Source organism: Glandiceps talaboti, chromosome 5 (genome assembly GCF_964340395.1).
Source record: "Glandiceps talaboti chromosome 5, keGlaTala1.1, whole genome shotgun sequence".
NCBI lineage: Eukaryota > Metazoa > Hemichordata > Enteropneusta > Spengelidae > Glandiceps > Glandiceps talaboti.
Window position 1 is genome coordinate 19,160,442 of NC_135553.1, and position 15,291 is coordinate 19,175,732.

At 37.0% G+C, this 15,291-nt stretch overlaps 1 protein-coding gene across 1 annotated transcript; it reads left to right on the top strand.

The window, feature by feature from the left end:
- The first annotated feature begins 1,982 nt into the window (after positions 1 to 1,982).
- LOC144435117 (E3 ubiquitin-protein ligase ZNF598-like) lies at positions 1,983 to 11,048 on the top strand. The gene is made up of 6 exons (XM_078123678.1): positions 1,983 to 2,221; positions 3,684 to 3,926; positions 4,666 to 4,877; positions 5,874 to 6,103; positions 6,555 to 6,675; positions 7,334 to 11,048. The coding sequence occupies exons 1-6, from the start codon at positions 2,051 to 2,053 to the stop codon at positions 9,045 to 9,047; spliced, it is 2,691 nt and encodes an 896-aa protein (XP_077979804.1). The 5' UTR covers positions 1,983 to 2,050; the 3' UTR covers positions 9,048 to 11,048.
- Positions 11,049 to 15,291: the final 4,243 nt, after the last annotated feature.

Sequence of the window (15,291 nt, forward strand, 5' to 3'; positions counted from 1 at the left end):
ATTCGCAACATTTTTTATTAAACCCAAAACAGCTGTACAGTGGATAACAAATAAAGTTCTAGAAATATCAGATGAGTTCAATTGTGGGCGTAGCATTCTCGCAAACCACTGGCAGAGCTGATATTGCTTCCACGACACTGCCTTGAACCATAGACAATAGATTGTCTATGCTTGAACGGTGCCGGTGTTTATACACGACAATGGGTTCTAGTAAATAAATGATAAATGATATGTAACCATGAAAGAGTCTAATAGAAGCTATACTGAGAGAACTTCGGACTCTGCATGATAACAACTACATATTTCAAATCACAAACATTCAATTCAGTTATTCGTCTGTTAGGATAGCTCCTGTCCTCCAGAGGGCGCTCTCTGAATTGAAGAAATTGCAAAGACGGGATATCAAATACAATATATTTCAGTGTAAGGACATACATGTATAATGAACAGCAAGAATGACTAAACATTTGACATGAAATATTGGCGATAACCACTACATCTCAGTTCAAGGTAAGGTACGCATTCCAACCGAAAATATGAAATTTTTATTTTAAAATCCATGCAATTCTTGGTTGATAACAGAGAGCCAATGAACCGTGTTACAAGCAAACAAACAAACAAACAAACAAACAAACAAACAAACAAACAAACACATAAATGAATAAATAGATAAGCAAACATGCATGCATGCATGGGTAAATGCACTCTAATAAAATTCTGATGTGGTGAAAGCTAGCGGCTAGATGCCTTATTTACTTCTATTGCATCGTTTTCTGTCGTTTGTTTTGTTCTGGTGATCGCTTTCCTTCGTACGACACAAATGATGAAAATGGAGGTAAATAAAGTCATCTAGTCGCTTTCACCACATCACATTTTAATCAGATTGCGGGTAAATGAAATATCATTTTAAACTTATGGATAACTGCATGCATCTATAAACATAACATAATATAATGTATGTATATACAATACAGGCCTGTATACAATTGCAATATTATGGTATGTTTATATAGATAGTATCATAGACTCCCCATCAACGGTTGGTCACAGTGGAGAGTCTATGATAAACATACCATAACAATAATAGTAATAATTTTTGTTTCTTGTATAGTGCATTACATAATTGCATAACAATCTCAATGCGCTTCACATGATAAAAATACACATTATATGATTGGAGAATAAAAAAAAACAACTATAAAAACGGTTTAATAAAACTGAGACATTGTGTCAACCATGAATAAAATACTTTCATTGAGCCATGCTGGAGAAATGTGCTTTTCGAAAGAGGTGTGTTTTAACCTGTGCTTTGAAAGAAGACAGAGGGGGTACATTGCGAAAAGACGAATCCAGGGAGTTCCACAGCCTGGGAGCAACGATTGAAAAAGCGCCTTTGCCATAAACATTTCACTTTATACAGGCCCGTATATGTATATATGTGCGTGTCTGTTTGTTTGTGTGTGTGTGTGTGTGTGTGTGTGTGTGTGTGTGTGTGTGTGTGTGTGCTTGCGTGCGTGCGTGCGTGCGTGCGTGCGTGCGTGCGTGTTTGTTTTTTTGTTTGTTTTGTTTGTTTTGTTGTTTTGTTGTTTTTGTGTTGTTTGTTTGTTCGTTTGTTTGTTTGTTTGTTTGTTTGTTTGTTTGCTACCCGGTTCCTGAGCTCCACGTGCTTTATACAAAAAAGGGGATATGTGACTAGTTTAATACTAGGAATCGTAAACCTATAGTTAATTTTAGCAGATATGTAATCACGTGATCGCTTGATTGTCATTATTGTTTATACAATGTTGTTTGTTTTTTGTTTGGTCAAAAAACAATAATTGATCATAATTTTTTTGCGTAAAATACATAACAAGACACCTATTGTCAAGTTCCGGAAGTTTCTATGTATGCTAATTTTCTAAAAATATCTACCAGTGCGCATTGCACAATCGAGTGAAGTTTACATCCGGGGATTTCCACGAAGTAGATATATATATGTAAGTCGCCATTTTGAATGATAGGCATTCCACGTTGTGACACGCCGACTTGACGCGAAGAAAGAACGATCAAAATGTCGAAAACCACCGATAATATTCAATCTACGTGTGTCCTATGCTGTCAGGATATGAAGATATATGCTTTAGGAGATTGTGACCATCCAATTTGTTTTAGGTGTTCGACGAGAATGCGAGTTCTCAGCAATCAGAAGTACTGTGCCGTTTGTCGAACGGATATCGATAAGGTATGGAGATCTCAGTCGTTGTTACGTACGTGTGCAATCAAAATAGAAATACACGTCAGCTTGAAAGAGAAACTGAAAGTTAAAAGCCGACTACCTAGTATTCGCTCGTGTATTCGGCAACCAAGAACAAGAAACCTCTTATAAAATTTGACACAATAGCACACTATTATTGCCAATATTGGTGTAATGTTCGTACATTGCCTGTCACTACAGGACAAGGCCGATTTTTTTGCCGGTATTGAACACGTTCAAACTGTGTACGCCCAAGGGGTTGAATGGTAGCACACATACATCATACATTTTTGACTAACACAAAAGAATTACACACTTATTTATCCTACCATGGGCAAATCGCAGTACACAGGTAGTTATAATATGTACATCGAGTATGAGGACATCGAACCCCGTAGTATCCGTTACAATTACATACACTTCTGCGGTGATGTTTGCCAGAAAAAAAATATATGAACAATGGAATATGATAAATTTTGGGTCAGGATGTATACATCCATGGATAAGTCTAATAAGAATATACAAATATAAGAGTAAAAGTAAAGGTAAGACTGTAGAAACAAGTGTTTAAATTCTAATGTGCTGAATACCAATGCATTGCCATATGGATGGATATATTACTATATTATTAGCTGATACCGTAAGTGAGATATTAAATAACTGACGTGACCGTCACATGTCTAATTTGATTTATGTTCCAAAGTCAAGTTCCATGTTTTAAAATTGCATTATATTCAATAATCTTTGGCTTGTTGCCAGACACTTGAACAATGCAAACCATATATTAATTGTTCTGGTATAGTTTCTGACCTTTGTCATTTACCATATAGCTATTGTCTTTGACCATCCAACAGTTTGTCAGGCCATATCTAAAGTGGTCAGAAAGGGTAGTCAGTTATGTCTTACTGAGTTATTGATCGTGATATATAATGTATCCTCAGACAGTAGTCTCCTCAAATACATGTATCATGAGGTCGGTAACGTAAGATCTGTAGTGAAATGCTGATTACATGACCAAATGCTATGTTACGTGTATTTGGCCTGATCCAATCAACAGGCTTCTGTTTATCAAACCGTCCACTTACTGCTTAGGACTGTCGTTGACCAAGTAAACTGACATTATGGTCAGAGCCCATTGATTAGAGTAGGTGGGTCCGTGAATAGTTTCATCAGGTTGGACAATATCTTGAGAAAAATAGTTATATTTCACAACCAAGGTAATTTTTCATACCAGAGAACGTTGACGTTTCGACTACCATCAGCAGCCATCTTCAGAACTGTAGGTGGGTGTTACAACATGTATTTATAGCAAAAAGAGATGCAATCCCATTTAGAATGTTCCACAATATACCCTTTCCCCTTTTTAATAGTTTCACTGCATTTTTTCTAAGGGAAGTTGGTAAATTGTTTATAAAGCTAATAAAGATGTTTATTTTTTTTTGTTGTGCAGGTAATCTTCATTGAGAAGATACATAGGTTTGCAAGTATAAGATATCAGAAGTTTCGTTGTGACAAGAAACATAAGGTATTCTTCCAAACTCCAAAGATTGAGATTGCATACAGGAAACTTCTGCAATATCAGTGCCCCAAATGCAAGCTGAGGGCCCCTGAAGAAACCTTCGAGAAGCTAAGGGATCATATGAGGAAAACGCATGAATTGTTCTACTGTGATCTGTGTGTTGATAATCTACAGGTAAGTATCTTCTGGTGTTATTTGTTGTAACAGAATATCAATACATATGGACTGAGATAAAAGACTCATCATTGACTTTCAAATCTAGCAACTCATGAATGAAATAATCACTAGATTAGAAAACTGATGATGGTTCTGTATGCTAGGCCTGCTATATGCTGAACATAGTGCCATCATGTGACCTATCAGTTTGTGTATGAGATCATATAGTAATGGCCATCTTGGATCTGGCATATTAAATTATGTATATGGTCCTTGTAGTGTACATTCCTGCAATTCTTTACAGTCAGTTGCAACAAGAGTTCAGTAACACTAACAGTGACTTGGACCTATTCCGTATCAAGTTCAGAGTTAGTTCTGTTTTCCAGTCGTTTTCATTATGTTAAAAAAATTATCTGTTTTTGGACACCATTGATGGTGATCGTGACGGAAACCATCCCTGTATTGATGGTTTTAAATCAGAAAGATAATGTCTTTTCAGTGAAATTTGGATCATTTGTAGGTTTGGGACAATTGAGTTTTAGTGTCAATGATACAGTGTAGTTTAACTTTAGAGGACACTGCAGAATATTGTGAAAAAAATGAAATTGAAATAATGTTATGATTTTAATACTGGAGAATCAGTAATATGGTGCTTCTAATCCCAGACACAGTGCTATAGTTTAAGGAGGAAAAGCCCCAGTCACTGTAGTGTGTATGATTTTAATAAAATCTAACTGAGTTTGCCTTATTATTACAGATATTTCCTGCTGAGAGGAAACTGTACAACCGTTCAGATCTAGCTAGACATCGTCGTGTTGGTGATCCAGATGATAAGTCCCACAAAGGTCACCCACTTTGTGAGTTCTGTGATGACAGGTTTCTTGATAATGATGAATTACTGAAACATCTCAGACGGGAACATTACTTCTGTCATTTCTGTGATACTGAAGGCTCTCATCAGTATTATAGGTAGGTCATTTCTATTATACCATGTGTAAGCCAAAAATATGGATTATATATACTCTGGTTGTTTTATGTCACAACAATGCGTGTCTATGTCATTGGTTTTGCTGTGTTCGAAATATGAGTCAAAACGTTCAAAAATGCCATTATTTCCCCCAATTTTTCTTTGATATTACTGGCATTGGTATAATTATGTTACTCTCCAACATTTGTCTTCATTCAGCCAGGAAATACTCATGACCTTCAGGGTTGTCATTATGAGTTGCTAGACGTGTAGTGACAAAGGCCCCTGTGGTCACACGTATTTTCCATGGCTGAACAAAGAAAAATAAGAATATTGGGGAATAATATCTAATTGTAGTCTGAAAGAGCCAGGTATTGCTTCCGCTTATATAATGTGCAGCGAGTGGTTACGTAAGTGAAACAACTACCTGACCTTTCAGACTATATCTATAATCTAGTGATGATATAACTGTCCAGACCAGTAGGCTCTCTATAATGAAACATAAAATGTTTTGCTGGGGACGGACACAGTGGTAAAAACCGTTTTGCTGTGAGTCATGTCATAGCAAGGGATATGGGAACACCAAAGTTTGGTGGGTTACAAGACCTTGCTGTGCATCAAGTTGGCTTAGAGGGAACACTGGGGGAGACAAGTCTGTATGGAAAACTTTCCTTTAGTTAGGGTCATACTACAGAGTAATCAAATATGAGGACAAGACAGCCATATTTTATCAGTTCAGCATTGCTACTAAGCCTGTCCTCTCCACACAAGGTAATAATAGGGTAATATAATTACAGCATATATGTACAAAACTTCTATTTTTGCAAAGGAGAGAACCGTCCTGTGTCTACCATAATCAAGGTATCAGTGAAACGAAAGATCATTAAAATATTTTTGTGTTTCAACAACATTGTCACCCAAGAAATTTGTATCAAAGCAAATATTTCTTGCAATGTGGATCTCAATGATTTATATATTTTCATTGGTTTGGGTTTCAGTGATTACAGTGTTCTACGGGATCACTTTCGTGATGATCACTTTCTGTGTGAGGAAGGACCTTGTAAAGATGAGCAGTTCACATCAGCCTTTAAGACTGAAATTGATATGAAAGCACACACAGCTGTGAGACATGCAAAGAAAATGTCCAAAGCAGAAGCCAGGCAAGCTAGACAGATTGATTTGGGATTCAACTATGCATCACGTGAAGTGCGACACCATGGTAGAAATGGTAAGTTTTATTCATAGACCACTCAGTAAAGACTTATGTGAGATTGGGAATTTGTTTCAGAGGTGTGTGTGTGTGTGTGTGTGTGTGTGTGTGTGTGTGTGTGTGTGTGTGTGTGTGTGTGTGTGTGTGTGTGTGTGTGTGTGTGTGTGTGTGTGTGTGTGTGTGTGTGTGTGTGTGTGTGTGTGTGTGTGTGTGTGTGTGTGTGTGTGTGTGTGTGTGTGTGTGTGTGGTTGTGTGTAGTTGGGGGGGGGGTTTGAATCCGTCAACCAGGAGAACAGGACGATGTTGCAAGTAACATGCTGTGGGTGCAACACACCAATTCATTGAAGTTTCTGACTTTTTCCTGTCATCCTCCTACAGATGAATAGATTGCTGATGTCTGTCATTAATATAGATGTTTGTACTTATACTTTGTATTTATATTTGTTTTCCCCCCAATTTGTCGTTACAGGTAGAGATCGGGTGATATCAGGAGAGGACTTCTATGAAGTGCATAGATATTCTCAGGATACTCATAACCATTTACATTCAGGCAGAGGTAGAGGAAGTGGGCGTGGTAGGGGAAGAAGAAGGTAAATATTGGTCTAGTCTGTTATTGTCTGTAGACTCATACATTCAGTCATACACATACACATACAGACACAAGACACATGTACTGCTGCTATGTACTAAGTCTTTGTTAGAAGGCATGTATTAACTAAAGTGATCATGTGACATACAGAGATGTTGGTGTGGGTTAAACCGTTATACAACAGGTGGTATACATGGTAACATCTCTCTTTCTAGGATTGTTTCATTGTTCAATTAATGTCAGTATAGTCATTTTGTTAGATACACCATGTGTCATGCCATCAGCTATTTGAGAAGTGTGGTAAATAATTAATCTGTAGAGTAATAAAGAAGCTAATGCAAAATCAATTTCATAACTGAAACTTCAGTGTATCATATTCATTATTTGAAATTATGATGAACATAGCTCGAAAGAGATTCATCATTTAGGTTTCATGATATATAAAGGTTATTTTGTCATAAATGAATATATATATATATATATATATATATATATATATATATATATATATATATCAGAGGTCGCAGTAGCTTTTTTTCTGATGCGTCCATATATATTTATATATATATAATCAACATAGTTTTCTAAATTTGAAGTGTTATTTCAGTGATTGATTGTCTGATGTTAAGTAAAGTGAAATCTTTTGAATTCATCCACAGAGAGGACATTGAAACTGAGATGGCACTCCAAGCTTCACTTGCGCCTGGTGCCTCTGCAAGTGCCTCAGTTTCAACTCAGAAGACAGAGCAGGAGAAGAGGGGGAAGAAAAGCCAAGAAAAGCAAGTCGCAAAGAAGCAAAAACAATCAACGGAAACTGTGCAAAGTAAGAAAGCTGTGGAGCAGCCTAAACAGGAAGTTGTTCGTGTTGAAAGTGCCAAGGATTTTCCGAATTTAGACGGCAGTCATTCTAAATCTGTTAAAACAAGTGAACATACTAAAGTGAATGCTGAGTCTGTTTCGCCAAGCCTTGCAAACAAGGTGGCGGAGGCTAACCGCATGTCAGTGCAGAGTGGTAGCATGGGAACTGATGATTTTCCCTCTTTACAAACTACTGGAAGTGTGAAACCAGTTGCTAATATTTCATGGAAGAAGACGTTGAATAAGGAAGAAGACTTTCCACAGTTAAATGCTGGAAATTCTGCTAGTAGTAAAAGTAGTAAGAAAAAGGGAAAGAAGAAGAAAGGGGAAAGTAAGTCGGCGCCCTCTAGTGGTAATAGAACTCCTGAAGAAAAGAACACACAATATGATGAACCTGTTGTTGATTACACCAGAGTTGCGTCAGCTCTCTCAATCTCAGGGAATGATGAAACTCAGACATCAGCAGAACCAAAACAAACAACTGCTTCTCTTCTTGATATGTCATCTGTGGAAGACTTTCCTAGTTTAAGCGCAATAGCCTTCAGTTTGACAAATGATACTGCTAAAAAAGTACCTCAAAAGGCTCCTCCTCTCCAAAAGGCTCCTCCTCTCCAAAAGGCTCCTCCTCCCCAAAAGGCTCCTCCACCTCCAGGGCTGTCTTCTAGTAGTAGAAAAGCACCTCCAGGATTTGTTCAAGAAACTCGCAAACCTCCTGAAAAAGAGTCTCGCAAACCACCTGGATTGGATAAACAAAGCATAAAAAATAGAGTGCCACCTGGCTTTGGAACAAGCACACCAGTTAGTGCTCCTACACCATCTCAGCCAACACATACTGCAACATCTACTAAAAAATCTATTGATACTGAGAATATTGCTCCTGCTGTAACTGCAACCCAATCCAATTCCACGTCAGCTACCTTCCTACCACCTCGCGATTTCCAACGTCGCAACCAAGAATTGATCATCTCGATTAGAGAATACCTTGGCAACAATGTGCAAAAATTTGAAGAATTTAAATCGCTGTCCGGACAGTATCGCCAGGGTGCCGTTACGGCTGATGGCTATTACGTCCAGTGTCAAGAGCTTCTAGGAAAAGACAATTTTATTAAAATCTTCCCTGAACTTGTAGCGCTGTTGCCGGATGCTCCGAAGCAGCAAGAACTTCTGACTATTCACAATGATTACAAGGTGAAAGAAAAGGAAGCAAGACAAATCCAGAAATATCCGGATGTGCTCAAGATCAGTAATAAAGGTAGCAAAAAATCCAAAGGTGTTGGCAGCAATGCGTGGAATAGTGAAATTGGTCAATGTTTGACGTGTCCAACATGTCAACAAGTTGTACTTTCTAAAGATTTCAATAGTCACATCTCAACTCATTCACTTGATATGAATTTCCCTGCACTGTCTGCTTCTGTGCAAAAGAGCGCAGCTGATGTAGATTTTCCCGCACTTTCTGCTTCCGTTAAAAGGAGCGCCCCACTTCCTACAAATAACGCTTGGGTTAAAGGTAAATAATAAAAGTATAAATGCTATTATGCGTTTCATTAATTAATCACTTTCTTGATGTCATTATGTCGTGGACTGGTGTGATGTACTTTTCTCACTCATAGTACCAGTTCTTGAACGTTTCTTGTGGTGAGTTCCCACCCTTTGTGGATCTCCTAAATGTATATTACCAAACTCCATATCACTAAGTCATGCACTTCATTAGTGTTTCCTTCTTTCCTCTTGCTCTCTGATACAGGTGCTAAATTAATACTTGCCCACTTTACCCAAAGAATTTTCGAAGAAAAATTCCTCCAAGTAATGAAATATTCTTGTATTCAAAATATTTTGCTAATAATAATATGATTCAAAAAGAAAAACAAGTTTATTTACAATATGTTCATTGTGCCTTGTAAAATTTGATAAATATGTGAAATACTTGGTGAACTTGACAAAATAATAAAGGAAGTTTTCATAAAAATTTAATTGCATATTTTTATTTTAAGCAAACAAATTTCTGATTTTTACTGTGTGTTCACATCTTGTGTAATGTTCTTAATAAGAATTCTGTAAATGACCCAAGTTCATAAATTTATCGAAAACAAAAACTGACATGCAAAGAAATTGCTAGTGGTCACTTTGTACATATAAACTAGATGGCGAATCTAGACAGCTACTTTAGTTAACTTGTTTAGTTCAGTTTTGGCCAGCTGATGTGTTAAAGTATTTAAACATACACTAAACATTTGGTGTAGATGCGTGGAAAACATTTGGTGTAGATGCGTGGAAATTTGCAGCCAATATGCAGTTCTATGTAATTGATACACAAGTGATGGATATATATACGTAGTCTGTAAGGTACGCTATGGCGGGGCGCCCTCGCACATCAATCAACCCCTTTCATCGAGAGTGCCTGTGAGGGCGGAGCAACATGGCATATCTTACCATCTAGGATATACAGTGATCCAATGAATTGTGTAGAATTCTTACTAGTGTAGCAATCGAGGTCTCAGTTTCACCAAGATAAGCACGAACTAAAAACGTAATTCGTTGCATCAGTGCAGTAAGGTTGTATCTGCATATACAAGAATTGCATAGCAGATATGACCTTACTGCACTGACACTACAAATTGTTGTTCAATGTGGTAGATTACACAAGTGGAGGATAGTGGTTCCCAGTGTACCCTCTAATGATAGCCAAATTTTGTTATTGTGAGTCAAAATGAGAAAAACTGGCATTTCTTGTGAGGCACCATACAGTAAGATAGGGGAGCAACAAATTTTGGTGCGTCACTAGAAATTGTGTACGTCAGTGGCATGTCAAATTGGCTTTAAAGGACACACTGGTGGTTCCTCTGTTACGCAAATATAATGACCCTGCGATCAACAAGTGCAAAGATTGGAAGTCCAAAAAGAATTGTAAATTTGCAAGATTACAGATGCCATCAGAAATGCCACCCCACTGTCAGTATGGTACTTCTTCTTCGTGTATGAACCATGATTAAACTAACATCCATTCAACAACTTCTACAAACATGTTGCAATGATATATTTAGTTTGTGTCTGTCTTAGTAAACTGAGACCTCCATTGCCAGTGTCACATGTTGATGCAGAGCATGGCCTATACCAATACTTTAATACTTGAGTGTAAATATATGTATATTTGTAATTTAAAACCATCACCACCACCACCCCATCCCAACCCCATAAAATGAACTTTGTATGTGTTTCCTTATTTAACCCTTTCATGACTAGAGACGAGTTTTAAATAATATGGGGACCCAATTCATATGAATATTTTCATAATTACAATAATATTACTTTATTAGGAAGTAATATTTCTTTAATTCCAGTCTAAAATGAAGTTGATATATGCCAAAAACTTACATAAAACAAGAATTTTGTCCAAACAATTTTGGCGGGAATGTTTTCAGTATTGAAGGGGTTAAAGGAATCACTATGCCACAGTCCACATATTACACTGTACAGACAGGTGGTGTTGAACTGAGGGGGATATTATTTGAACTGAAATAAAACGGATAAACATCACTAGTGGCATTCCCACTTTGCTTGATTTGATGGTTCTAGTGTATTTGTGTAAGATTGTCTACCTTGATGGTGTGATTGTGTATTAAGGTGACAAAGTTCAAACTTGGCTATTACACAAAATGGACTAATAGCTTTGGCAGTATATTTCATACTATATTACTAAGCCATTTCTATAGTATACAATAACGTTGCTAATATGACATCCCAGATGCTAAGCTTCCAGTTGATCTGAGCTAAAACCCAAAGCTGCCGAAAGTGACCGTAATCAATTACAAGAATAGAATCTTTGCTATTAATATTATGACTTGACTTGGGATATACCAAATTTTCTTACACACTGTAATTACACAACCATGGATGAACTGGGTGGTCCAAGGACATGAACTTTGTACTTGATAGGTTATTGGGTAATGATAGTACCAAAGACTCGGCCAGCCAACAGGGTTATACAGTGATTATTGTGCAATTGTGGTGCCATAGTTTTATCAAGCAAACAAACAGACTGACAGACATTGCAGTCACACTACACAAATTGAAGATGTCCCCTGTCCCATATTATGATGGAACATGTGTCCCCAATTATTTTTGTTCCATATCACAGCTGAACTCGCCATTGTGTGGCCATTGTTACAAGTTACAAAGTTCATTGTTTCCCACGATGCACCACCCATTTGCCAATGTTCTAACTTTTAGAGAGGTTGCACGATGCAGGATTGGTATACATGACTTTTTCTGGGTCCCTTAAGCATAAATAAAGCATCTAAGATCTAATCAGCTTCACCTTAGTCTTATAGTAAGGCCTGGATCTGTGCTGCTTAGGTTGCTGATCAGATAAACAAGGATGACAGACTTTGACGGTCCTCCAGTGCCAAGCCGTCCACAATGTGTATATGAAATATAATTGTTCAAGGAGAGATGATCCCAAATGGGACATTTTCAAATTAGGTTTAAAAAGATACGAGTTTGTGGACAATCTTAAACTCAAAAAATTATTGGCAGATCAGTCAGAAATGTGGTCGTGGTGTTTCTGTAGGCGAGACGGCCTCTTGATCATGCGTCTTGGACGGTACGTGTCGTAATTTGAGGCTGTGATTTACATACATACATACATACATACATACATACATACATACATACATACATACATACATACATACATACATGCATGCATGCATGCATGCATGCATGCATGCATGCATACATACATACATACATACATACATACATACATACATACATACATACATACATACATACATACATACATACATACATACAATTCAAATTACAATAAGCGCTTATTAAAATCTTATCGTTTATTCCATCTATCACGGGTTACTACTTACATGTGTAATTTGTCCAGTCACTTGTTGGATTATAGAACGCCACCAACGACGAACCTTCAGTTGATTATTGTTTTATTCTTCACAATACGTGTTGAAATGTTGTCATATCATGTTGTCATAGTAATACAAGTTTAAACAACTTGTCATAGTAATACTCTCCATTTTCCATAAAGTTCTTTTACGGCGGGGGTGGGGGTTGAGCCATTTTAGTTCTCATCCTACAAAATCGATTTTTAATACTTGTAATGGATCTGTTTGTACTCCTAAATGCAAATATTACTAAAAATGTCAATTGAGACATAGAAGAATTTTCGCTATAATAGTACCAGTAAATGCATGGCACTAGAATAAAGTAAAGTGTCAACAAATTTAAAATAACGTTTTTTTCCTTAACTACATACTGGCTTTGTATTCATAGCACTACATACTACTGCATATTTATTTGAAATTGATTGTGCTGTCTGAAACAATTTCAGTTTTGACCAATTTAGTTGGAAGGGGATGGGGGGGGGGGGGGGGTCTGAGGCCTAACTAAACGAATTTAGTTTTTATATCCTACATTGATCTATTGATCCCCTAAAGTAAAGTAGAGTAAATATTGCCACAGCATGTGGGGGTGCTGGAAGATCTAGCTAGTGTGAGTGGTTATAATTCAGAGAATTGCGTGGATTTACGTGCGTTGACGGAATATGAATTGTGCGTTCTTTCTTAGGTAAAACAACTTGCATACATAATACTATCGTCATGGCAATGGAGAAAATTACATTGTATAATGCGAAATGTAATAAACACTAACAATATAAAACAGTAATTGACTGAGTTAACCAAAAGTAATAACTGATCTGGGTGAATACCTGAGCTAATAAAAGTTATAAGGCACCTAATTATAACAGTTGATCTACATATATACACGTGTCAATACCGAGCTAACCTTGGTGGAGGGTCTATGAGGTAACCAAAGACACTGAAATTGTTTATCCAGCCTAGGTGAAAACTTGAGCTAACCAAAAATAATAACACTAACTGTTAACAAACTACTGTACACACACACACACACACACACACACACACACACACACACACACACACACACACACACACACACACACACGTGCGCGCGCGCACACACGCACTCACACATAGAGGCATACATTGACTACACGTATGTATGTATGTATGTATGTATGTATGTATGTATGTATGTATGTATGTATGTATGTATGTATGTATGTATGTATGTATGTGTGTGTGTGTGTGTATGTATGTATGTATGTTTGTGTGTGTGTGTGTATGTATGTATGTATGGATGCATGCATGCATGCATGTATGTATGTATGTATGTATGTATGTATGTATGTATGTATGTATGTATGTACGTACGTACGTACGTACGTACGTACGCACGTATCAGAAAGGAATTTTACAAGGGGAAGTTTATCATCTAAATTGACAAACATTATTGTTTTTACTGTATCAAAATGAGTAGGTCTGCATCTCAATGACAGAAAAATACAAGGAAACACCTTCACAAAAATAAAAAGCTTTTTGTAATTTTTGAATGTCGTTTCACACTATTTACTCATGCATAAGCCACTCAACTACTAGTATGTCATATTCAAATCTTAAATTTAGGGGTTTTCCTTCTTGAAATGACTATACTTTCGCGAAGGGTACGTACTTGGGGGAATTACCCATCATACTCCTGTGACTTCCTCATTGGAAATTAGCCAAATACATCAGAGAAGATCAACATATATAATTCCGTATAGGAAAGTGCGCAAGACATTTTGAAGTAGCAATAATTTGCTCTTGTTTTCACGCACACAGTTAATGTCATGACTTGAAACGTATTATAATATATGCAGAAACTAAGAAAACTTTGAAATGTTACATTTGAGTTCACATTGCAAGTTAAAGTTTTATGTTTTGTTTGTTTACGATGAGACCAGTGAACCACTTGTAATGACTACGTGTAAGTTGTAACATACTGTTTTATGTTCCAAAGGAAGACAGGGTCAGTGACTGCATGCGCCCAATATATGACTAAAATGTGATATGTAGTGAACTCGGCACGATTTATTTCTTGATTTATCTCTTTGTAATACGTTTATTTGTCGATTGTTCTTTGTTCTGTGAATGCCCAATATAGTTATACCATGGATGTATTAGTGAGACTAATACATCCATGGTTATACCTACATTGACCTGGGACGTATACGCCCTATAGGCCCTGACCTGACACAGTACCATAGGTGTTCTCCACAGGCACTTGGTTCCCGAGATATGTATCTCTTCCATATATAGTTGGCTAAATACGACAATATTATCGACATTTTATTGTTTACTATTCTGATAGAAACATTCTGATCAGGAACCAAGTGCCTGCATTGTTCTCTCGTACCACTGCACAACTTACGTTACGAGTAGCCAACCAGAATCCGAGTTCACTACATTGGATTTTAATCAGATTGGGCTTCACTAGTCCATTGTAAGTTTTAGGATATCAACTGCTTTTGTTTTGAACACATGCCGTATATATGACAGATAAAACATGTCGAGAAGTAAAAACTAAAATATGATTCCTGTAAGCTACTGCTACACAGTAAACTTAGCACAAGTAGAAAAATTGAAACGTACTGTTACATTTTGATGACCCAAGTTAATAATGTACAATCAAGAACTACTAATTAGCAGCAGCGTCATGCTCATCGTCTTTATTTAGGCAATTTTGTTAGAGATTTTATATTTATACGCCGTCGACATCTCCGATAAAATTTAAAAATAGCAAGGTAATGTTTTGATGTTGTATGAGGGCGCAGTTCCTATTTACGTGAGGTCATAGGCTTATTTTTAGTGACTTCGCAGGGGGTGTATATAAA